The 26,371-nt window shown below is 35.8% G+C and overlaps 3 protein-coding genes across 6 annotated transcripts in view; 1 reads left to right on the top strand and 2 right to left on the bottom strand.

The window, feature by feature from the left end:
• Positions 1-2,396: 2,396 nt before the first annotated feature.
• LOC100244871 (protein FAR1-RELATED SEQUENCE 3) lies at positions 2,397-18,076 on the bottom strand. Of its 2 annotated transcripts, none has more exons than XM_002278847.5 (6): positions 17,534-18,076; positions 14,013-16,372; positions 13,793-13,882; positions 13,278-13,427; positions 4,026-4,142; positions 2,397-2,813 (listed from the first exon to the last, which is right to left on the bottom strand). In XM_002278847.5, exons 2-6 carry the CDS (start codon positions 16,293-16,295, stop codon positions 2,769-2,771), a joined length of 2,685 nt encoding a protein of 894 aa, XP_002278883.2. In that variant the 5' UTR covers positions 16,296-16,372; positions 17,534-18,076; the 3' UTR covers positions 2,397-2,768. The 2 variants fall into 2 exon arrangements, with proteins under 2 accessions (XP_002278883.2, XP_059594965.1); XM_059738982.1 differs by lacking the exon at positions 17,534-18,076 and adding an exon at positions 17,241-17,262.
• Positions 18,077-18,181: 105 nt separating this feature from the next.
• On the bottom strand, positions 18,182-23,277 carry LOC100255157 (L-2-hydroxyglutarate dehydrogenase, mitochondrial). 2 transcript variants are annotated; one of them, XR_009466394.1, is made up of 7 exons: positions 22,864-23,277; positions 22,246-22,527; positions 21,040-21,476; positions 20,528-20,687; positions 18,715-18,835; positions 18,452-18,555; positions 18,182-18,274 (listed from the first exon to the last, which is right to left on the bottom strand). XR_009466394.1 is itself a non-coding variant. In XM_002278807.4 (6 exons), the coding sequence occupies exons 1-5, from the start codon at positions 23,143-23,145 to the stop codon at positions 18,722-18,724; spliced, it is 1,275 nt and encodes a 424-aa protein (XP_002278843.1). In that variant the 5' UTR covers positions 23,146-23,277; the 3' UTR covers positions 18,182-18,555; positions 18,715-18,721. The 2 variants fall into 2 exon arrangements, 1 of the variants encoding a protein (XP_002278843.1); XM_002278807.4 differs by having other exon boundaries at positions 18,182-18,555.
• Positions 23,278-25,683: 2,406 nt separating this feature from the next.
• LOC100265499 (uncharacterized) overlaps positions 25,684-26,371 on the top strand; it is a 75,236-nt gene continuing 74,548 nt past the window's right edge. For both annotated transcript variants that reach the window (XM_010655382.2, XM_059738984.1), the window contains exon 1: positions 25,684-25,858. The gene's annotated coding sequence lies outside the window, so the exon portion shown is untranslated. The remainder of the gene's footprint in view (positions 25,859-26,371) is intronic.

Raw genomic sequence — 26,371 nt, forward strand, 5'->3', positions numbered from 1 at the left:
TTTTTAAGTCTCTTTGTATTTTATGGAGAATGTAAATTGTATAAGAAAAAGAAAAATTAACAAGATTATGGAGTAACATTCAATTCTTGACAACAACGATATCTTAAATAGTATAAAGTTATGATAATTCTCTAATTTTTCTTGGTTATGGTTATTATGTTACCGTGTTTTGGGATGATAAAAAATCTTAGTTAGGCTTGAAAAAATATTCTTAAATCTATAAATTTAAGTGTATGAAGATATTAGATGATATATGAAAATGATGAAGGTATTTTATTTTGGGCAAATAAATAAGCTTTTTTGACAAATCAATTTTAAAGCTTAGCCCCCATGCTCATGGAAAATGTTGGATTGGAATCTTAATACTATCCAACATGGAGAAACCCAAAAATCTTGTAGGTGGTGAGCAAGCCAATATTATTCGTCATATCTTTATCTCGAGAGATATGATGGAAAGGATGAGATGGATTGGGGGCATGATTGCAAGGGTAATTACAAAATTAAATCCACAACTTTGACTGCATAAGAGTCGAAATATCAAAATTACATCTTCGATCAAGTTTGGTTTTTAATTTGCAATAATTTTCAAAAAAATTCTTTGGCAAATTTGGCATGGTAGAAATATAGAAATTGTTCCTTTTTCTTCTTCAAAGTTGTAGATATTAAACAAATGGGTCGGTGTTAGTTCAAAGGTTAGGATGTAGAAATATCGAGATTGAAAATCAATGATCAAATGTCTATTTAGTGAGAATATTGTTCTATGAAAAATTTAAATATTATAAAAGTTGTTAAAAAATTATTCAAGAAAATATTGTAATTACTCCATTTATTATATCTTCAAGATCCTCACAGTTTCACAGTGGGAAGGTAATCCTACTCATTTAAAGAAATTTTTCAAACGTTATAAGTCTAGATTTTTTAATTATTCGGATTATCAATGAGTTTGATTTAATGTCCTTTTTTACTTTGGAATAAAAAATTCAATTATTCATAGATGTTCGATTTTCAATTTAAGTTCAAGTTAATTCTTGTCATTTTGGTTCTTAAGTTGATGTAATTAATTTGATCCAACCATTAAGATCTTATAAAATCCCTTTCTCTAGGGTTTTGAGACTTTCTAGAAAGTATTTGTTCTCCTTGAGAATGTTCAAATTTCTCTCGGCTCCTATTATGTTATGTTCAAATCATAGAAAGTATTTCTTCAATGAGTTTTGCCCTCCCATGGATAATCATCCAATAGGATCATATCATTATTGAAGATGCCTCACTAGAACTTTTTAGACTAAAATGGTATAAATATATAAAGAGAGAGAAAGAAAAGGAATTGCAAATAATTTTATTAAAATTGAGTATTTGTTAAACTAAAATATTATTTGGTTCAAGATTTTTCTAATTTCTTATAATTTCATGAGAATAATTTTTTTATGATATAATTGATAGAACTTCATGCCTCCGATCTTATCTTATGTCAAGGCCTTTTCCTCCATAAAATAAGACTTATACTGTCCAAAAATCAATGGTGTTATTTGATTAAAAAAAGTATTGAAAACTCAATTTTAGAAATTTAACCTTTTATTATTTTTTTGACCTCATTTTAGGAAAGTTTTCTAATTTATCTTAATTTCATGAGAATAATTTTTTATGATATAATTAATAGAACTTCATGCCTACGAACTTATGCCTGGGTCTTTTCCTCGTGAAAAAAAGACTTATATGATCCAAAAATTAATGGTGTTATTTGATTTACAAGGTTACTAAAAACCCAATTTTGAAAATCTAACCCTTCATCATTTTTTGAACTCATTTGAACAAAAATACCCTCATTTTTTTTTTATAAAAATAACTCTTTTTTAAAACATACACAAATACTTAAAATAATCAAGGGCATTTATGTAAAATAAATAAATTACTCTTCAAATAAAAACACATTTTTCATGTAGTTTCTACTAATAGTTTACTTTTAGAAAATAAAAAGCCCAAATGTGTATATAGATAATATATTTAATGCATTATGTATATATCTTAAATAATTTTATTACGTTATGTTTATTGATAAGACATAAAAAATATTTCCACAATGAATATTAAAAGGTATATTATTTAATATTTATTTAATATCTAAATTATATTTACATATATTAGGTTTTTGCCCTTTTCACTAAAAAGGGAGTCTGCGCTTTATTTTAATTTGAAATTTGAAATAAAATAAAATAAACCCACATTATGAAAATTCATTTTATTTTATTTTAAAATCAAATGAAAAAATCGCACAATGACACGCAATTTTTAGAGTTTTAAATTGAATAAACTAATGGAATCAAAAGAAAAAAGAAACAATGCAAAATTCCACATAATATTAAAAGGGTGAATTAAAAACAAAAATAAAAAAGTTGATATGAACGATTAAAAAAAGTGATTTAATTGCAGGGAAAAATTTTATTTATATAGCAGCAGTACCTGTGAGATCCCCTTCAAAGGAGCCAAGCCCATCACTGCTGGAGAGTTCAATAACCTTATGGTAAGCCAAGCAATCCATCTCAATTCACAAGGATCAAGCTTACCAAAGCCTAACTGAAAGAAATCTTTGATGCAGTGTCAAGTCCCTACGTTTTGATCAAATTAATGTACAACTAACATCTCATGTAGCAGGTTCCGGGCTGGAGGAATTTCCCGAATCACTGAAATCCATCTGGGTGACTAAACCAGATGCCATTGATGAAGATTACATGGGTCTGTACTGGCAATAAACAAAATTGGATCTTGTATCTTTATAGCCTTTGCTTTTTTGAAGGTTGTCCTTGTTGGCGTTGAACCTGCAAAACAAAATCGTTGTTAAGAATATGCATATCCTGGAAACAATAAGATCAACAATGAAACTCTGGTAGAATAGTAATGCAGCTCCAAACTGCAAGATCAACAATGAAACACTCCCCAAAGACTCTGAAGTGACTTTGATGTTATGGGTTCAAGAGAGATTGTCAACAAAATAAACTAATTAACATATGTTTAATGATGTATGCATAAAAAAGTTAACATACTTCTTCCCTTCTATTTGTCCTGTATCCACCTACCTGTTATTCAAATTCAAACTATAAAATCAGTAGCTGATCTAAAACAACCAACACATTTGTTTTTGCTTGAATGAAACGCCCATTCAGCAGTGTGTTAGTAGAATAAACCATAAGTCCTGGATTTCTAACAAGTGGAATAAAACCATAGAGACCTATTGTCCAGAGTATTGAGCCTCACTGAAATTAAATTCAAAGCTATCTAATCACTTTTTATCATTTTCCCTTTTTCTTGTTTCAGAACAAATAACTTAATAGATTTGGGGCTATGCTCATAGATTTACATAGAAGTTGATGTGATTCATTTGAAGGATCTATAAAAGTAACGGAATTACCGGGAACCATAAAGCTGACTCCTAGTGGTCTAGATTAGGCTTGCTGGTGATGTATATTGTTGACACTAACAAAAGATATCCAGTTACATCCAGAAGGCCGGGATACAGAACCAAGCCATGCCTTTTCAAAATTTGAATCTGTATGGTTAATTATGACAAATATTTAAAACTAGAAAAAGAAACATACTCTAGGTTTGAAAGAAACAACAATGGCTGGATGGCCCTTTTAAGTCATCAATTAATTTAGGGTTCTTAGTACCCAAAGCATCTTAATAACACATCACTACTGCATAAGAAACATTACTTTGCACTTAAAGCTAGCTCAGCCAGCCAGGGAAACCAGTGTTAAGCCTGGCTCCACCAAATCAGAGATAAAACTCATGAAATCAAAATCTCCTAGAACTATAACAAGACTGAGTTGAGCCCTAACAATTGAAACCCTATGCACACAACTAATTTTTTTCAACCCATTAACTCAGGACAAATCTTGCCCCCTTTGATGCAGTATGAGATCGGAAAATTAACATCAATTAGGATATGGAACAATTATTGCAAAATTGTCTTTTTCAAATCCACTAATTATACAATTAACAGTCATAACAGTAGAGTAAAGAATGCTTACAGGGTTGGAGAGCTGTTCACGGATATAGGCCATAGATCTTAACATGGCACCAAGAGTGTCTTTGGAGACCTGAAACTTCACCTCTGCTTCCCCTGAAGTTGTCTCAGTATCTTGCAACTGGAGGCCAAAATATTTTTATCAAATATTAATATTAAAATCCTGTAAATCAAACTAAGATGCTACAATTTCTACTGTAGTTATTCCTGATAAGAAATCTTTAAAAATTATAAAATATTAATAATTTATTTAAAATCATGAAATTCACCACCTTATCCATTTGTAGAACACTAGTATTTTCTAAAACTCAAAAATTAGAAATTTCAATATCAAACAGTTAAAGTGGGGATCTTTTTAAAATCAAGGATCTATTTTTTATGTCTTATAATTATAATTCTTTAATTAAAAACAATAGTAATGACATTACAATAAGGTCAAAATAATTCGCTTATATGGATTGTTTTCAATCTACAAATGGTGTAATAAATTTGAAGTCTGGTTTTTCTGTGAAAGTACACTTTATTTCTTTACCACAAAGTAGCACTATAGAAATTGTAATCAAGAGATCTTAAGTTAAGAAGGGTTCTGCTTTCATTTATCAGTATTGAGACAAATGATCTTTTTTTTTTTTGGTGGGCAAAGATAAAATATATTAATAGTGCCAAACAAAAGGGCGTAAAAAAATACTCACGTTGTATACAAAGGCGCTAAAAGGTCAACCAAACCAAGGAATAAATAAAGAAAACTCTCCCACCTTATTCAGATCTCAGCCAATCAATGAAGTCCAATATGGACAAAGAGCTATCACCTATGTACACTCTAACCCACCCCTAAAAAATATACACGAAAGATTGTTTGATAGCTTGGTTTCCTTTTTCAATATTTTCAAAAGCTCTCCTATTTCTTCTTTTCAGATGGTCCAAAATAAACACAAAGGAGTATCTTTCCAAGCTTCCTCATATTCCTAACAAAAGAACCATGCCACCTCAAAAGAGTCTCTCTCATTGGGAAGTGCATCACCTATTACATTCCAAATAGAGCAAAAACAAGTTGTCAAAACATGATTGCTTTCATGCAAAGAAAGAGGATGTGATCAACGGTTTCTTCTTCTTTTTTGCACAATGAGCATCTAATTTGGGATTCATCATCTCCTCCTTTTAAGCTAATCCAACGTTAACATGCTCCCCCTTGTAGCTTCCCACGCAACAAAAGCCTACCCTCACCAAGACCCAAGGACTCTAAATCATGTTTGCAGGGAACACCTATAATCCTTCAATGGATAAGGAAGAATAAAGAGATTTAAATGAGAAATTATCACATCTTGAGCTTAGGTGAACCATCTTATCCTTTATATTTCTACAAATCAACTATACTTGTAATCTCCTCAAAAAGGCTTTCATCTAGTCTATTTCCAAGTTGTTGAATATAATGTATGTATAGTATACTATCTTTCCTTATTAATATAGGTCATATGTATGGTAGTTAGGACTCCTAGCCTTGTATATATATATATCTCTCAATTGTAAGTAAAAATATATGAATGAAAATAAGGTTTTTCTCCTTTCTCTCTCTCTTTCAACATGGTATCAGAGCCAAGGAAGAAAACCTAATTCTTTCCTGTTTTTCCGTGTCATCAACTCCGGGAAACCTTCCGGTGACCGTGTTTCTTTCCGGTCACCGTGTTTCTTTCCGGTCACCTTTCCCATCTCCCAATACTTTCCGGTCAGTCGGATCGTCGCTAGAAACCACTCACCGCCGGCGAAATTTTCCGGCGAACTTTCCGGCGAACTTTCCGGCGACCTATTTTTCCGACACCGACCATACCAGAAGGAGCGCCTGGAGGAGATCTCCACCTTTTGTGAAGACACCAGCACCAAAAGAGGAGCCACGCGCCGTCCACGCGCGATTTTCGGTCGGCGGCTGCATCTCACGCGCCGGCGCGTGGGGGCGCGTGAGGCATATTCCGGCCACTTCCGACACCTCTCCAGGCTCGTCCGGCGCCGTCTTGGCCTTCTAGTCCCCCGGCAGTCCTCCCCGAGCCCTGCATCTCCATTTTTTTCCCTGTTTTTGGCTTTCTTGCCATTCCGGCCACCTCCGACAGGGCTCCCCCTCCATCTCCGAGGCTTGGGTGCTGCTTCTCTTCCTCTCCAGGCACGTCACGAACCTTTTCTCCATTGATTGCACCTCTCACAGCCGTGGTTTCACTTTTTTTCTCTCTCCGCCGAAATCTGAACCCATCTTAGGGCTCTCTTCGATCCAAATACGTGAATATGACCACCAAAAATCAGATCTTTACCTCTGTTATCTCTGGATCTCCTATGATTACCTCAGAGAAATTGGTTGGCAGTGAGAATTATCTCTCCTGGTCTGCTTCTGTTGAACTTTGGTTTATGGGTCAAGGATATGAGGATCACTTGGTTACCCAGGAGGCAGATATCCCTGAGGTTGACCGCGTACAGTGGCGGAAGATAGATGCACAGTTATGTAGTGTATTATGGCAATCGGTTGATCCCCGGATTCTTCTTCATCTTCAGGCCTATAAAACTTGTTTTAAGTTTTGGACTCAGGCCAAAGGATTATACACGAATGATATCCAGCGTCTTTATAAGGTGGCTTCTGCTATTGTCCATCTCAGCCAACAGGACTTGGACCTATCTACTTATATTGGTCAGATTGCCTCTCTTAAGGAGCAGTTCCTGACTGTGATGCCTCTTACTCCTGATGTTGGGGCTCAACAAACACAACTTGACAAGTTCTTCATGGTTCTTACTCTTATTGGCCTCCGTCCGGATCTTGAGCCTATTCGTGATCAGATTCTTGGCAGTTCATCAGTTCCGTCCTTGGATGATGTGTTTGCTCGCCTCCTGCGTATCTCGTCCACTCAGACTTTGACATCTGATAGCGCTTCAGATTCTTCTGTGTTAGTTTCTCAAACTACCTCTCGAGGAGGACGCAGTGGTACCCGAGGTAGAGGCCAACGTCCTCAATGCACCTATTGCAATAAACTTGGCCACACTCGCGATCGTTGCTATCAGTTACATGGAAGACCTCCTCGCACTGCCCATATGGCCCAGTCCTCTGATTCTCTGTTGCCTCAGCCTCCGAGCTCCTCCGCATCTCAGACATCTCAGGCTTCTATTGCCTCTGTTGCCCAGCCTGGTAATGCCTCTGCCTGCCTTACCCACACATCTTCTCTTGGACCCTGGATTCTAGATTCTGGAGCATCTGATCACCTATCTGGTAATAAGGATCTTTTCTCCTCTATTACTACTACCTCTGATTTACCTACTGTTACCTTAGCTAATGGTTCTCAAACTGTGGCTAAAGGTATTGGTTTGGCCCTTCCTCTGCCTTCTCTACCTCTCACTTCTGTCCTTTATACTCCTGAATGTCCTTTTAATCTTATTTCCATCAGCAAAATCACTCGTACTCTTAATTGCTCTATTACATTTTCTGATAAATTTGTGACCTTGCAGGACCGGAGTACGGGGAAGACGATTGGCATAGGACGTGAGTCTCAAGGCCTCTATCACCTCACCTCAGATTCATCTCCTGCAGTTTGCATTTCCACTGATGCTCCTCTCCTCATTCACAATCGTCTGGGCCACCCTAGTCTCTCCAAGTTCCAGAAGATGGTTCCTCGTTTTTCCACTTTGTCGTCGCTTCCGTGTGAGTCATGTCAGCTTGGGAAACATACTCGTGTCTCGTTCCCAAAGCGTTTGAATAATCGGGCAAAGTCTCCTTTTGAGCTTGTTCACACTGATGTTTGGGGTCCTTGTCGGACTGCGTCTACTTTAGGATTTCAGTATTTTGTCACTTTCATTGATGACTATTCTCGATGTACTTGGTTATTTTTAATGAAAAATCGAGCTGACTTATTCTCAATTTTCCAGAAATTTTATACTGAAATCCAAACCCAGTTCAATATTTCTATTCGTGTGTTACGCAGTGACAATGCCAGGGAATATTTTTCAGCCCAATTTACTTCGTTTATGTCTCATCATGGGATTCTTCATCAGTCTTCTTGTGCTCATACTCCTCAACAAAATGGGGTAGCTGAACGCAAGAATCGACATCTTGTTGAGACAGCTCGTACTCTCCTCCTCCATAGTCACGTTCCTTTTCGCTTTTGGGGGGACGCTGTTCTTACCGCTTGTTATTTGATTAATCGTATGCCCTCCTCTGTCTTACATGATCAGATTCCTCACTCCCTTCTTTTCCCTGACCAACCACTTTATTTCCTTCCTCCTCGTGTCTTTGGTTGTACTTGCTTTGTTCATATTCTCACTCCTGGACAGGACAAGCTTTCCGCCAAAGCCATGAAGTGCCTCTTCTTGGGATATTCCAGACTTCAGAAGGGTTATCGTTGTTATTCCCTTGAGACTCATCGGTACTTTATCTCCGCTGATGTCACCTTTTTTGAGGACTCACCCTTCTTTTCCACCACTTCTGAGTCTCTTCCTGTTTCTGAAGTCTTGCCCATTCCCATTGTCTCCCCACCTGAAGCTATGCCCCCTCGACCACTTCAGGTTTATCATCGTCGTCCTCGTGTCGTTGCTCCTCTCCCTTTTCCTGAGGCACCTGCTGACTCACTTCCTATCCCTTCGGCTTCACCTGCCCCGGCTCTGCCTTCTCCTAATGACTTACCCATTGCTGTTCGGAAAGGTACTCGCTCTACTCGTAATCCTCATCCTATTTACAATTTTTTGAGTTATCATCGATTATCTTCACCCTATTCTGCTTTTGTTTCTGCTATATCCTCTGTTTCTCTTCCCAAGAGCACCCATGAAGCTCTTTCCCATCCAGGCTGGCGACAGGCAATGGTGGATGAAATGGCTGCTCTGCACTCTAATGGCACTTGGGATCTTGTTGTTTTACCCCCTGGTAAATCTACAGTTGGTTGTCGTTGGGTCTATGCAGTTAAGGTTGGTCCTGATGGTCAGGTTGATCGCCTTAAGGCCCGCTTAGTTGCTAAAGGCTATACTCAAGTTTATGGTTCTGATTATGGTGACACATTCTCCCCTGTTGCCAAGATTGCTTCTGTCCGCTTGCTTCTCTCCATGGCTGCTATGTGTTCTTGGCCTCTTTATCAGTTGGATATTAAAAATGCCTTCCTTCATGGTGATCTTGCCGAGGAAGTTTATATGGAGCAACCTCCTGGTTTTGTTGCTCAGGGGGAGTCTGGTTTAGTGTGCAGGTTACGCCGTTCTCTATATGGCTTGAAACAATCTCCTCGAGCATGGTTTAGCCGTTTTAGTTCTGTTGTTCAAGAGTTTGGCATGCTTCGCAGTACAGCAGACCATTCAGTTTTTTATCATCATAACTCCTTGGGGCAGTGTATTTATCTGGTTGTTTATGTGGACGACATCGTCATTACAGGCAGTGATCAGGATGGTATACAGAAACTAAAGCAACATCTTTTTACCCACTTTCAGACCAAAGACTTGGGGAAACTCAAGTATTTCTTGGGAATTGAGATAGCTCAATCTAGTTCTGGTGTGGTCCTTTCCCAAAGGAAGTATGCTTTAGACATCCTGGAAGAAACCGGTATGTTAGACTGTAAACCGGTAGACACACCTATGGATCCGAATGTCAAACTTGTACCAGGACAGGGGGAGCCTTTAGGAGACCCCGGGAGATATCGACGACTCGTAGGTAAATTGAACTATCTCACCATTACTCGTCCAGACATTTCTTTTCCTGTGAGTGTTGTTAGTCAATTCCTACAGTCACCATGTGATAGCCATTGGGATGCCGTAATCCGTATTCTTCGATATATCAAAAGTACACCAGGCCAAGGTGTATTGTACGAGAACAGAGGTCATACTCAAGTTGTTGGTTACACAGATGCAGATTGGGCTGGCTCACCCACAGATAGACGTTCCACTTCAGGGTACTGTGTTTTTATTGGAGGTAATCTAATATCTTGGAAGAGTAAGAAACAAGATGTAGTGGCCAGATCTAGCGCTGAAGCCGAGTATCGAGCTATGGCTTTGGCAACATGTGAACTCATATGGTTGAGACATCTTCTTCAGGAGTTGCGATTTGGAAAGGATGAACAGATGAAACTCATCTGTGATAACCAGGCCGCATTACATATTGCATCCAATCCAGTCTTTCATGAAAGGACCAAGCATATTGAAGTTGACTGTCATTTCATTAGAGAGAAGATCGCATCAGGATGTGTTGCTACAAGTTTTGTCAATTCAAATGATCAACTAGCAGACATCTTCACTAAATCTCTCAGAGGTCCTAGGATTAAATATATTTGTAACAAGCTTGGTGCATATGACGTATATGCTCCAGCTTGAGGGGGAGTGTTGAATATAATGTATGTATAGTATACTATCTTTCCTTATTAATATAGGTCATATGTATGGTAGTTAGGACTCCTAGCCTTGTATATATATATATCTCTCAATTGTAAGTAAAAATATATGAATGAAAATAAGGTTTTTCTCCTTTCTCTCTCTCTTTCAACACAAGTCATGGATATGTATTATGAATCTAGAGCTCCTACACCCATCCTCTCCATTCTACTCCCATATCTCGACTATCTAAGCATCTTTAGTGGTGACTATTGAGAATAAGGCAAGGAAAGTACCACCAAAAGGATCATGCCCACACTACCTATCCATTCAAAACTTCACCATTAGTTCATTTTCCACCATAATAACTGTTCTACTCTTAAAGCCTTCCCACCCACTTCTGATAGCCTTCTACACTCTCATCTCATACCCTTTCCTCACTCTTCTAGAGCACCAACCCCCTTCTTCCTCCTCGTACTTTCCCAAAATTACCCTCTTCCAAAGGAAGTCACTCTCACAAGAAAACGTCCACGGACACTTGCCAACCAAAGCTTTGTTAAGGATGGACAACCTTCTAATACCCAAGCCTTCACTTCTCTTATCCATACAAATTAAAGACCAATTCACCAAATGTGGCTTGCTCTCAAGGGCCCTTTTCCCTCAAAAGAAGTTTCTTTAAATCTTTTCCAACCTCAAATTAACCTTCCTTGGAATGATAAAGAAAGACAAGAAGTAAATTGCTGAGCTAGAAGGAGTGCTCTTTTAAATCAAAGTTAGCCTTCCTCCCTTGGATATATATTGTTTTTTCCACATAGAAAGCCATTTTTTGAAATCTCTCCTCTTATCACATCTCAAATCCAAGTTGATTTGAAAAAAGCTTTTTAAATAAAACCAAGATATCTAGTAAGAAAAGTTCCCACACTACAGCCCCAAACCTTAGCTAGCACTGGCACATTGGTAATCGCTCCAATAGGAATCAACTCACTTTTTCTATATTGATATTTAGACCTAAGATTGCCTTAAACTACATGAAAGCCCAACTCAAATATTTCATTTTCTCCTTTAAGGGATTGCATAGAATAAGGGTGTCATCAACAAATAACAGATGAGTCACCTCCATTCCCTCTCTCTCCTTTTCCACCAACTAAGAAACCTGAGATGAAGTCCTCGTCCTTTGCCCTAATTGGGATAGAACAGAGGACCTCCATGGCTAAAACAAAGAGATATGGGGATAGAGGATGACCTTGCCGCAATCCTTTAGAACTCTAAAAGAATCTTAACGGAGCTCCATTTACCAAAAGAGAAAACTGAGTCATAGAAACAAATGATCTTTAGTTCTCTTCTTTTTCTATATTTGTATTACATCTTATATCATCATTAAAGACAATATCAAACATGGATGAACTTTTACACCAAATGCATAGAAGCAATGGTTGTCAGATTTTAAACTTCTATTGCAAGTAATAAATTTCTTTATCAACATTTCATATTTATTTATGTCTCTAGCCTTAAAAGGTTTTAGTTTATTTTACCATAAGTTACGCATAGAAATGTTATCATGATAACTTGTACTGTAGATGATGACACAATATTTGAAATATTCCAATCTTGTGGCCCATTAAAAGTCATCCTCAAACAAACATTAAAAAAGGAAAAAAGAAGGTGGTGAGTGTGCGGGCGGCGGCAAAACACTGGAAGGTGAACCTGGAGAAACATTACAATGACTCGTGATAGCTGGGAACAAAATTGGTGATTCTAATGCAAAGATCCAAACCTCAAACTTTTACTCCCTTGTAACAAAAAGAGAACTTCCATCCCCATCTCATTGGATAATAAAAGCAGATTAAGGGAACCATATCAAATCTCTTTTAAGGCATCGCTAACAATCATATATGGAGAGATTGTGAAAAAGCAAGATTTGCTTTCAAGAATGATAAACTCCACCCAATGCTCAGCAATCTCTTTGTGAGTTTGGAGGATTAGGCATGGTATCAGTTCATTTTCATAAGATAGTGCTAAACATCTCCATTAGAGTCAGACTTAAACTCATGTCAAACATTCTATCTTAGTTATATACTTCAATTTGGCCTAGGCTATAAAATGAGAAAAATATGGAAATAAGGTTAGACAATCCAACGACTTTGCCTAAGATCTGGGGACTAAATGAATCTGACACCCAGACACAATAACCAACATACAATACTTGTACCAGAGCCATCTAACTCAGTAAGAGCAAAGAAAGCTTATGAAGTGGTAGAGGAAACATTATTTGGTATTGAGATTAATTTGGCCTGACAGTGTGTCTAGGGATTGAGAAGGTCATATCAAATAACAGCTATCAAGTCACTGCTAGCAAACTACAAAGTTGGGTTACTAAGAAAATAGAAATTTTGTTCATTCCTCTATGTTAGGAAATTTAACCAATGAATATTGCTAATGCATTAAACCAACTCTTGTCCTAAATCAGTTTCTAGATTATAATTGCTCTAATGAATAAGCAGAACCACAATGGCCATAATTCCAATTTCCATTTAAAGAACTAGTGTTCACCCAATGTTATAAATATCACATTATATTGCGACTACATGAATATTTTTCATGTTAATCTGAGGACAGTTATGGCAATAATTAGGCAACATAAACTTAGCAAATTATAAATGGTATAAATAGGAACAATGTTCCAATAAAAAGGAGACAATGAATATAACCCATAAAATGACCAATATACTTCTATTTCATTTTTCTGAACTTCAATCTAAACATACAAAAGTTGACAATTAACTCTGAAATCTGACTCCAACAAGTGCATGGTAAATAAATATACCATCGATTAAGCAGAAGATCAAACTTTTTCAAAACTTTTAACAATATAAAAAAAAACTAATTACAGGGCATTACAGGAAATATTCATGCTGAAAAAATGGAATTACAAGAAAATGTAGCTTACCTTCAGATTTATCACTGCAACCCGACTATCTGGTGTTGCAAGCTGCTCACCAATGTCTGCCATGGATCTCAACATAGGTTCCAGTGTGACCTTAGAAAGCTGAAACTTCACTTCTGTTTCGCCTAGAGGAGCCTTGCTATAATCTTGAAGCTGAGTAAACAAGAGAGAGAAGATGTAAAAAGAAGGGTCCATTCATGCAGGGTACTTGAAACTGAGCAGAAAAGAAGTGGACCAGAAGAGCCACAATCACAGTTCAAACTCTATAAATCACCAATTTCTCTAGTGATCCACATTGACTTATCAATAAGCAGAGACTAATCTCATCCCGGTATCAGAGAGGGAAGACCATCAGCTCTATTCTCATTATTAGAAAAATGAACAATTTAGCACCATTATTAACACATTACATGCATACTAACATGATAAGAAAGTTAGAATGCTGATGCACGTCAAAAGTGGAACTGATCAAAGGTACTAACAAAGCGGAAATCAATTTGTAGATTGAACCAACATACCTTAAGGTTGATCACAGCAAGTCTTTTGGCTGGTCTTGAGTTCTTATTTTCCATGACCCAAGTCATAGACTTGAGATAAGGGAGAACAACCTAGATCAACCAACAAGAGTTAGGGAAGGCAAAAATTCCAACTTATTTTCATATCTCCACATGTATTTTATTCTCCTTCTTAAATCATAATAGAAAGAAGAAACACTAGCAAAACATTTTTGCTCAATACCATGTTATCTGGAAGGGCATCATCATGTTGAAATGACACAGGAGCCATGAGAGGCAACTGATCAGCAGGAGGTGCAAGAGAACCAGTATCATTAGTATTTGTATGACGTGTTGCTTGATGCAACCTTACTGTTGGTGCTGTATCAGAAGAATTCCAGAGTGGCTTAAATTTCGCTTCCTCTTGTTGAGGCCACAATAATGGGATCAAGTTTGAAGCCGATGAAGAGGGCAGCTTATTACTGTCTTCCTGGCTTCCACTGACCCTAGGTCCCCCAGGTGTAACTCTTGCAACATTTTTTTTCATGACAGCAATCTTCTTGCCCATCTCTCTTATAGCACCCATGGCCACGTCATATGTTTCTGCGGTTATTGCCCCTTCCTCAGCATATTTGATGGCTTCTCGACATATAGTATTGTAACGTGAGGTCACGGATTTTGGAGTTTCAAGTTCAGGCCCTTGGTCATATGATCCAACCCCTACTTTGGCATTCCTTGTCCAGCGTTTCAAAATGTAGTGGGATGGTAGTGTAAGAACATTTGTCACAGTGAAGACTGTCAATACATGTCTACAAAGGATGCCTGAGTACTCAAACATCTGACAGTTGCAACTTGCAATAATTTCAGGAACATTCAAAGTGACCATGTATACCTTTTGCTGATCGTCAAATTTTGCAACTCTAAAAGTGCTGACTGCCCCATCACTTTCTATTGTGTTTGCAGTATAGGCAAAAGTTTCAACTAATTCTTCTTGAAACTTAGAAAATATTTTCCTGGTATAGAGATTTGCTGCCTGTTTCTCCATAGGTGATGGTGTCTTCAACACAGGTGTGGTCCCAAATGTATCAAAATCAGCTTCTAACTCCTTTGCAAAACAATGTTCCAAAGCTTTTTCATACTGCCTAAAGAACAATGGTAAGGTAGTATGTTGATCCACATAACCATCAAAGAAGGAACCAGCAGCTTCACCTCCTTGGTTTGAAGAAATTGCAGCAAAAAAAGAATCCCGAAAATAAACTGGGACCCACTGTGTGCGAGCATTATATAATGCTTGGAGCCAATCATTTTTTGAGAGATTATACCTATCAATGATAGAGCTCCAGGATGACTCAAACTCTTCAATCGTCTCAGTCAAGTTAATGCTGTTATACAAATCCCCCTGCAGCATGGGATGAGCAGAACATACATGAGCCAGTCTTTTCTGCCCTTCTCTCAAAATGTGCCACTTGCATAAACGATGGCGTGTTCCAGGAAACACCTTAGAAACAGCTAACCTAACAACTTTATCTTGGTCAGTTGTTATAGAAACAGGCGGCTGATCATTCATTGCTGCAAGCCATGTCTTAAAAAGCCAAATAAAGGAAGATTCAGACTCATCTGCAAGTAAAGCACAACCAAATAACACCATGTGACCATGATGGTTCACCCCCGTGAATGGAGCAAATGGTACCCGGTAATGATTTAGCCTGTAAGTTGTGTCAAAGTTAACCACATCACCAAAGTGACTGTAAGCTGTTCTCGACCTTGCATCTGCCCAAAAAACATTAGTCATGCAATTATTATCATCAAGTTGTACTGCATAATAGAAGCCAGGATGCTCAGCTTGCATCTTCTTAAAATAATCCAGGAGATTCTGAGCATCTCCAAGGTGTCTCTTTCTATTGGAATGTCTAGCAGAACTTGCAGACATAAAATTCTTAACAGGGCGATTTACACAGCTTATTTCAATGGGAATGTGATTTCCATCGATAGAAGGATCCATATCATCATTGGAGGAAAAATCCATATCATTATAAGATTGATCCATGGTCTTTTTAGCCCCAGAAAATTGTTTACGAGGCCGGAGGTAATGCACCTTATTGGGGGTGATAGTTGAGTGGCTATGCTCCTTTACAAATTTGGTTACCACCCACTTGTCCAGATCCTGTCTCTCAACCTTGAACATGGCATTGCACTTTTCACCATTTTTTCTTTTCAAGGCCTCCCTTCCACATATAAACTCCAGTTCAGAAATTGTCCCATCAGGCTTACAGAGACTGGACTGATTGACACGTGTACTAAAGCCTACACGCTTTGCATATTCATCATAAAAAGTTTTGGCAGCATCTCCAGATTTGAACTCCATACCCACATGTGGCTCTTCATTCCCATTTGCATCCTGAGTAAGCAACTCCTTCTCTGTAGGGTCTTCAGATCCATCCACCTCTCCACCTTCATTAGGTAGAGAATCAACTTCAACAGCTCCCACATAATGTTCCATGTTCTCGTCTATCAAACCAACATCCATGCTAACAGTTGTACAAGACCAAGTGGTGTATCATGAATAGCAGAGAAACAGCAAACAGTTTACCTTCATGCAAGTCCCTGCAAATGCATATATGACTCAAAATCAAGTTTAAAAAAAAAAAAAAGGAACCCAGCACACTGACAGCACGTATTTGAGTTGAAAATAAGCAAGCAACATACCTTTTAAGATCACAACACATACAAAAGTACTTTTGCTTTCATGATTTTGTAATAGATCTAGCCTAACAATAGACATGATTGATTAAAAACACTGACATCAATAAAATTTTAGCTTAAATGGATGTGTTCAGTAGACTAGTCAACCTAGAAGGAAAAATGGGGGAGATAAAACGGAAAGAAAATAAGAGAAAAAGTAATGGTATAATAACCATTTCTTCTATAATGTATATGTGCATTTATGTACACACCTAAACACATCTATTTATTTATATATGGTCTTTTAATTCGAGGATTACATAACCCATTTTTGGTGAATGTGGATCAACCAGTTGCGACATCCATTTTCATCAACATAAATGCAATATATATCCATACATGTGGTACAAAAATGACATGGCACCAAGTGATTAAAGTGCAATGAACTTACACAATTAAAGCTCACTTAGAATTTTTTTTTTTTTTTTTGATAGGTCACTTAGAAAATTAATTTTGAAAGTGGCTTAGATATTTCCAAGCCACGCCAATTTTGGAATGAAAGTCTATAAACTTCATCTTCTTCAAAAGAAATGGCAGCTTTTGATTTTCCTAGTAACCTTAATTTTCATTTTCAATTCAATTTTCAATGAGCGAAATTCGGTAGTATACACCAAAAAGCTCTGTTCCATTAAATTCACTACAGAAACATAGCCAATGGAGTATTAACTGAAACAATCCGAAGCCACAATCACGCCAAAAACAGAAAATTTCAGCCCACAATTTCACTAACCAAACCACCCTCATTCACATGATCCCAGCAATATCCCCAAAGTCAAAATTCCCGACTCGCAGGTTCACCTCCACCTTGCCCTTCTCCCCGAATTCCTTCACCCCACCCACCCCCAACTCGCCCCAAACAACAACTGCTTCAATTTCGTCCCAGAATTTTTCTTCCATTTTCTCTTGTTTTCACTAGTTTTTTTTTTCTCATCATTTTCTTTGAAATTACAACACGCAATTTCACCCAAGTAGAAGAAGGAGAATAAATGGGGGATAGAGAGGTGGGATTAGGGCTAGGGTTACCTGGCGGCGTTGCCCGACACAAATGTTTCGGAGCCGAAAAGAGCCACCGCAGCCTTTCTTCAGTCTGTCAAGCGAACGTTGAAAGTAGCCTTTTCTAGATTTTCCTTAAATTTATTCTTGTACTTTTGTGGCCCCTACCCTAAAATAATTCTATCCTTATAATATCTTTGTCTCAGTCCTCCTACATCCTCGTATCTCTTCCCCATTTTTCACCTTCCTTGTCAACAAGCGTTGGGCCTCGTTTTTTTTCTTCCACAACCTAACTTTATAATGTTATTTATTCAAAATAAAAATATTTTTTATATTTTCAAATTTAATTAAGCAAATAATTATTTCTAGACCAAATAAAAGCATAGACTCCTGCTTTTCCAAAATATATTGACTTGTTGGCGTCTATCTTCATAAAAACCCTTTAGAATTTGTTAGATGTAAAAATTATTTTTAAAATATTAAATATAGATTAAAAATATCTTAAATTTCTAAACAAATTTTTATTTTACAAAAATCAAAAAACTGTTTTTAAAAACTATTTATCATAATTGTTTTGAAAAACAATTATAAAATAAACCCTTCAATTTTGTTTTGGGCTGGGTTGACCAGAGGTTTACCACACCAAGGGAATAATGGAGAGATCCGACCAGCCATGAGTGATTTCGATCATCACCTACGAAAATCCACTTCAAAGTTACAGTTGCCATTCGTCCTTCACTTAAAAGTTACAGTTGCCATTCGTCCTTCTCTCTGTTTATTATTTACATAATGATGGTGAAAAAATGAAAGATCTGTGTAACTACCATTATTGAAAACATCACTTTATCTTCCACTTACTTCTGGAGTGGTCCAGAAGCAACCACAAATTGTATGTTTACAATCACTCAGCCCACTGAATAATTCTATCTTTACCTTTTATTAAAGTACCTTTTCTAATTCTTCAACATTTGTTCTGTGGGTGGGATCAGCCGTTTTTTTCTCCTTGGCCTCTTTGGTACAAAGTCTCAGAATCAATATATTAAGGATCATGCCTGGCAAAAAGTAGAATAAAACAGAGCAAATGTCATTAGAGAGAGCAAAAGGATACAAAACAAAACTAATCTAATGAAAATAATTAATATATTTGATTTCCAATGGGAATAAGGAGGACAGGTCCTTTTTTTTTTCTGAATTTAAGGATTAAAGCATGCCTTTCGATCATCTCAAGTATCTGGCAACTATATGTTCTGCAATTGCCATGCTTGAAGTTAAACCAGGTGACTCAATTCCGAAAAGGTTTACAAGACCAGGAACCCCATGAATGTCCTCCCCCTGCATGAATGGGTCAGTAATTGAAGTCAATATTGTCAGTTCAATATTTATTAGGAAGAACAAAATGTAACAAGTAGAATATGGCTGCTGCTCAAGTTTACTAACTTGACATGGACTGAAAATTGAAACAATTATAGTATGTAATCTTTGTCCAGGGAAAATTTTGATTTTTTGATAACAAAAAGACAGCAGTTGGAAAAAAAGCTCCTAGACAGAGTATATCTCAAGAGGACACAGAAATCCGGAAGAGAATAAAGGAAAATAGGTGAGTCTGTGCTGTTTGATTAGACTAATAATAGTACAATTAATGTTTGCAAGCTACATTATTGAATAATTTTTGTTCTAAAATATGGAAGTTTAATATATTTAACCCATCTCCTAAGACATGGCATTCCATTTTTTTCTTTAAAAAAAAAAATGAATGTCAAATGCCTGCATTTTAACCTGTTCACACAGAGTATCCATATTTCATGCTGAAAGCATAACAGTAGCAATGGTGCTGTCAGATACCATTTCCAGGATCTAGTTTTCCCGAACAATAAATGGAGAGCTCATCTTCAAGAGACTCCAATGGTGTGTACTCAGAATCTCAAATGGGGTAATCTATGCCTTGAGGCATCAGTCCAAAGGCCCAAAATTTCCAATATTTGAAAAAAAAAAATTTTAAGTGATGAGAAAAAGAAACAAGGGAGGACCCTATTGTCACATGCACAAAAACAAGCAAGTCTGCTTGTGTATCACACCCTATTTTCTTCATGAGAAGATAAAAACAATAGACAAGTCTAAGAACTTTCCTGGTATCTTGCAAGAGATGAGAGCATTGAGAGGATAGAGCTCCCAGTTTGGAAGAAATGAAGAAATGGCTTATTGGGTGTTTCTACATGCCTGAAACAGAAACTCAATGGAGCTGAGACAGTGATGGATTTTGCTCATTTGATTCAGAGGCAAGTCATGCATTTGCTGCCAGTTTCATTGAGTTAGCACCCAAAGAAAAATTGAGAAACATGAGCAAATTTTATCATCATATGCACAAAAACAAGAAAGCAAACTCCCACATGACAACATTCGATAACAAGTTACATGCATTTGCCCCTGATGTTCATGCATGGAGGGCCCAACTGTTGACAGTTTCCACACCAAACAGATCCAAGGACTCAACACAATGTTGGTCAGGTCCTTCTTGAGTACGCTTGAGGCTGGTCATGACAGGTAACATGCATTTGCCCCCCTTTTCATTGAGTTAGCACCCAAAGAAAAATTGAGAAACATGGGCAAATCTTATCATCATATGCACACAAACAAGCAAGCAAACTCCCACATGACAACATTCTATAACAAGTTATGTGCATTTGCCCCAAATGTTCATGCATTGAGAGCCCAACTGTTGACAGTTTCCCCACCAAACAGATCCAAGGACTCAACAAAATGTTGGTCAGGTCCTTGTGTATGCTACAGGCTGGCATACAGCATTAGGCACAAAATAGCCTGTGCATGCTAGATGCTGAGAATTTGGCTTTGTGTAAGGTCATCAGGAGGGGTTATAAGTGCAAGAAAATTCTACATTGAAGCCAACATATCTAACACACATTATGCTTTCTAGACAAGAAAAAGGTACAGGTTTGAAGATTTATCTAAATATTGCAAGTCAACATACTTATAAAGAAAATGTTCACATGAGTTTGCAGAAACAACCTGTATTACAAAATCAACGGCGGACTGTTGGGCACCAGAAAGTTTCGGCCGGATCCCTGCATAACCGGGCTCTAAAGAATCATCCTTCAGATTAGGATAGTACTTTCTTATCTCTGGATAAAATCGTTCCACACGTTTGGCGCATACAGAGTAGTCAAACCTGGAAGAAGATAAAGAAATTATTTTCTGGAAACTTGGTAAATTTTTTCTTTTGAATAGGCAGTGAGCATCTTCAATTATGCAAACATACCAAAAAGAAAAGCAATATCTCAAAAAGGCAAAGCCAAGGGTTGAACAAGTTTCATTAAGTGGCTCGTGCAGCATGCGGATGCATTGTTTGCCCAAATTCCCAATATGGGCAAAACATATAGGGCAGATTGGGAGATTGCAAAAGGTGAAATATTTCCGAGTTGAAATAGCAAAGGCTTTTTACATAAAATGAAGATATTAAATTTAACCAATCTTAAATTCTTGATGAAGTAGAATGAGAACAAGGGAAGAGGAAAGCATACTTATTCAGGAAGCTTGAAATGTCATCTGCGCCATTGATCCATTCAACATCTGGACCAAATTTGATCTGGCCATCCAAATCCAGGGTAACATGTACTCCAAGTCCACCATCCTCCGGAATAGGATATATCAAATGTTTAAAGGGAGGAGTTTTCATCTTTGACAAGACGAAGTAGCAACCTCGTGCGTAATGGGAAGCGGGAATAACTGTACTATTTAGGCCATCAAATCTCTTTGCTAGTGCTGGGGCACTCAAACCTGCAGAGTTCACCACAAGCTTTGCCATGAGTATAACCTCTGGGTGCAAAGGAAACCTCCTGTCCCAGTTTTCAAGATCCTTGCTTTCAGAAATATGAAGGCAAATGTGATCTCCTTCAAGATGGCCACCAATAACAGCTGTGTTGTAACAGAAGGTTGTTCTATGATTTTCAGCTTCACCCTGGACCCACATTAGGGTGATATCCCTGTCAATATGCAGTTATATTCTGAAGATGGTAATTTTGAATGACATAAACAATAGCTCCCCAGAATAGAGATACTAAATTCTATTTGATCCTATAACCAACCCAAATCCAATTAATTTAGGGATCAAGCAAGGTTAAAAACATACAACTAACCCAAACACAGGACAATTGAGAATTGGAGGAACACTTATGGATCATAACAAGGCATTAGTGAAAGCATTCTCTAAGAACATTAGAGTGGGTCTAGCTATTGAGGCAAAGATTTTAACATTGATGGAAGGACTAAAGCTTGCTAAAGCCAAGGGTTTATCCAACCTTCTAGTAAAAGGGGATTCTATGGTAGTGATTCTATAGTAGTGTTACATTGGGTAAATAAGGAGGATCATGGGGGTTTGACGGATAATTATGCCAAATTGTGTTTATTACTCTAGAGTTAGGGTGTTCATGCCACTGGATTCTTTGGATAGCTAACCAGGTGACAGATATGTCAGCAAAATGGGGAGCTAAGTAGTTGATTTCTTCTGTAGGGGATTTTCTACCCCCTAGGTTCTTGAGTTCTTATCTGTAACCATTTTTAGATGTGCACCTCTAAGAATATCTAAAATAGATGGTTTTCCCACTTTTGACCAGAGCTATGGAGTTTTTGTGCTTGTGGCAAGGATTTCTTATCCTTCTTTGTACTTAATCCATGATAGTAAAATGTTTGTTTTTTGATAAAAACAAACCAACAAAAAATAAACATACCACTAGAGATAACATCAGGGAATGGGTATCAACAATCCCAGAGGCGGGTGACAATAACGCTCTCACACACTGCAATTCTGGTTCCATTTCCATGGCTTCAAAACCCTCCAGCATCCTCAGACCATCAACCCCGTTTTCATTTCCCCGTATCATCAAATCATTCAACTTTGGGACCTCTGAAGATCTAGTAGCAACTATGAGCTTACCAATCTGCTTATGAGGAACCTCATGTTCAGAGCAATACTTGTACAACAATTCTCTTCCTCTCGCGCAAAAGATTGCCTGCAATTCCCGAATGTTCAACTATTTAACTTTATATACTGAAATCACCCGAAAACCCCAACCAAGCAAGATATATAAAAAAATAATCTTACACAAATATCCAATAATCGGAAATCTCTCTATATATACATAGATGTGTGTTGAACAGAGTTGAATATTCCTAACAGAATTTTTGAAGTTCCGTACATAGAATTTGCTCTGGAGAAATCACAGGCTCAACTTAATTGCAGCATTAGCATTAAAGAACACAACATTAGGAAATGCAGACACATTATTCTATCATTTTTGCGACGCAAAGGATACAAAAGAGGAGAGTGAAAGTGATTGAGAAGGGACCTTGAGAGAGTTACGAGGGTAGTAAATTCCGGCGTGGATGACTTCGCTGTTGCGAGAACTGGTGCCGGTGCCAAAGGTGGAGGCGAATTCGATGACCACGACTTCTCTGCCCTTGAGCGCCAGCTCCCTGGCCACTGCGATTCCAACCACCCCCGCCCCAATCACCACGCAGTCCACCGATTCCCTCGCCACTGCTCTCTCTACTCCGACCCTGCTCGTGAAATTCTTGGAGGAAATCCATCTCCTTGAATTTCTTAGGCCTCTAATCGCGTGTCTCAGCATCTGCGCTTTCTTTCTCTGGTTTTCTCCGGTTTAATATGTTTTCAGCTCCGAATCCATCCGATGCCGACCAATTTTATCGGTTAAAAAACAGACACACACATGACACACTATAAAAAAACAAATGGAAACAATAAAAAAACAATTGAAAGATATTTCAATTGTTGCTCAAAATATTATCTACATGATAAATAAAAATACCCAAAATTTGTTCCAAAAAATAATATTTTTTAAAATAAATTATCAAAAATTTATTTACTATTATCTGCTATTAAATTTTGATAAAAAACGTTTTATAAATTACAAAAATCACCATTTATATTATCATCATATCTTAATTTTGTCCCCCATTTTTGTTTTTAAACTTCTTTCGGAAATTATGTTTAAATAAACCATTTTATCAAGTCATGAAAAAATAATAAATAAGCTCGTATCATAAATATATAGACAAATTATATATCTAAATATATCATGTAAAAATTCATACAAATATATATATATGTGATATTTTTTGTTTTTATAAAAATAATAAAACAATAAAAAAAACTTATAAAAATTATAATATTTATTAATTTAATAAAATATGTTTATTTTTAATATAATCAATTTCAAAAATAAAAGAATTAAACCAATAGATTGGTTTAAATTTGTTATTCAAACAAAAAATGAGAATTAATTTATATAAATTTGAATGAATCAAGATAGAAGTTATCATTTCTGAATTCATCATGTTGACATCTTTAATCAATCTTTCATGTGTAATTTTCGCAAATGCAATAAAACTAGCAAAGTAAAAAAAAAAATATATCTATATATATATATATATATATATATATATATATATAAGTGATAAAAATAAATTGCATTATTATATTTGATATATATGATAACATAAATGAAATAGGGATTGAAATCAAGATGAATAAAAAAACTCCAAAAACAAAATATTTTCATTTTTTCAAATTTTTTTGTAAGTTTCTATAAATAAATAAATTATTAAATAAGTCACCCGTAAGAAAGAACAAGTCAAAATTAAAAATGACTTTAAAAATGGTTTTGTTTAAATAAAAATATATTATTTTTTAGTGCTTTTAGAAAACATTTTTGAAAAAAAAATGGGAATTTATATAACTCTTTTAAAAATTTGAATTTTAAAAATATGCATTTGATAATATTTTTAGTATAAATATTTTTTAAAAATCATATATGAAGTGCTTTTCAAATTATAAGTAAATTTTGAATAATAAAGCTTTGCAACTAAAACAAATTGTATACGGTAATACAAATATTAATGAAATCAAACATGATCAAACTTATAATACAATCCACACAATCCACTAAGTGGTGGTCCTCCATTCATGATTAATCCATAAAATAAATACTTTTATTTCTATAGCATATTTTTCAAGTTGGTTCAATAGTCAGCACGGATCAATTCACATGCTCGTGTGAACGATGTCATACACAAATATATCATTTTAAAATTATTTAATATTCATTTAAAATATAAAAAATAAATAAAGTGAATTTAAAGTAACATATAAAATAATTTATTAATTTTAAATATATTTTTATTTTTATTTTTATTTTTTCTATTTTTTTCCATTGAACTGAATATAATTTAAAATTTTTATTTTGATTATAATTATGCTATTATAATCATATATATATATATATATATATTTAATTATTAAAAATGGAGAGGAATATAGACAAAAATAACCAAAGCTCAAAAAATTTTAATAATCACTCACTCATGGTAAGTTTCAACATTATACAAACTCATTGAAAAAGAAAAAGAGATAAAAAAATGAAGAATTATGTTTTGGGGGTAGATGGACCTCCAAATTAACAAAAGGTCCATGCAACTCTTCAAATTAAGCCCAAGACCCAATGAAAGTATGTAAATTGAGTTGAAGGATATCATCCTTCAATATTTCCAACAATACCTTTGTTGATTTTGAGAAAAAAAATTAATATTTTTGAAAAATACTTTTATTTAATTTAATATTTTTAAAATATAATTTTATGTAATTTAATATTTTTTAAAATACTTTTATTTAATTTAATATTTTTAAAAAATAAATTTATTTAATTTAATATTTTTTAAAAATAAATGTATTTAATTTAATATTTAAAAAAATATATTAAATTTAATATTTTTTTTAAATACTTTAATTTAATTTATATATTTTTGAAAAAAAATTTTAATTTAATATTTTTGAAAAAAAATTATTTAATTAAATATTTTTGAAAACTATTTTTATTTAATTTAGTATTTTTGAAAAAAAATTATTGAAAAAAAATTATTTAACTTAATTTTATAAAATATTTTATATGTGTTCTTAAATGGTATATTTGTCCGTTACTATTTCATATCCTTCAACTCAATTTAAAGAGTTATATGGACCTTTTGTTAATTTAGAGGTCCATTTATCCCCAAAAGATAATTCTTCCATTAAAAAAAATAGAATAAAAAAATAAAAAAGGGAAAAAAGAGAGAAAAGTGGCGTGGAAAATTGAGAAACTATGTGGAGGAGGCGTGTCAGCCATTGGAAGGAAAAAATTATAATTATTCTCTAGAGAGTGGGGTAAAACTTCCAGGTCGGCAGCCTCTGCTTAAAAACCTCCAATCCCCTCTGTCTCCATCTCTCTTATCTTTCTCTTCCTCCGATTATTTCAAAAATCATCCGATGAACAATTTTTCTCTACCCAGGTGCTCCTTTCTGTGTTCCAGATTTTACCCTTTCTCGTTCGTTCCACAGATTTTTTTTTTTTGTTTTTTTTTTTAAGATGATGTGCTTGTTCTGTTTGGTTGCTCAGAATCCGTGGATAAAGATTATCTAACATCTTGAGCCCTATTTTTTTTTTCTTTCTTGAAAAATAAGGATAGCTGCAGTTGGAAAGTCTGAGCGTGATTGTGTAGTTGGAAATGTGCATGGGTTTAAGCTTGTTATTTTATTTTGGCGATTTGTGATTTTGGTGGCTTGTTTGATCGTATTGGGAGGTTCCATGGCCTGATGTTGAAGTTTGGTTTCCTGGATGAGGGTTTTGGCTTTTGCTCGATTTTTGTTCTGTTTGTTTGTGCACTTATTGTTTAGGAATGGAGTGGCTTTGTTTGTTTTACATAGCATTTGATAATCGTAGTTGTTATGGCAGCTGATAGTATGGTATGGGGTGGTGGGTTTTGCAATTGATTGAAACAGGGTTGTTTAATTTTTTTCAGTAT

This window comes from Vitis vinifera, chromosome 8 (genome assembly GCF_030704535.1).
Source record: "Vitis vinifera cultivar Pinot Noir 40024 chromosome 8, ASM3070453v1".
Lineage (NCBI taxonomy): Eukaryota > Viridiplantae > Streptophyta > Magnoliopsida > Vitales > Vitaceae > Vitis > Vitis vinifera.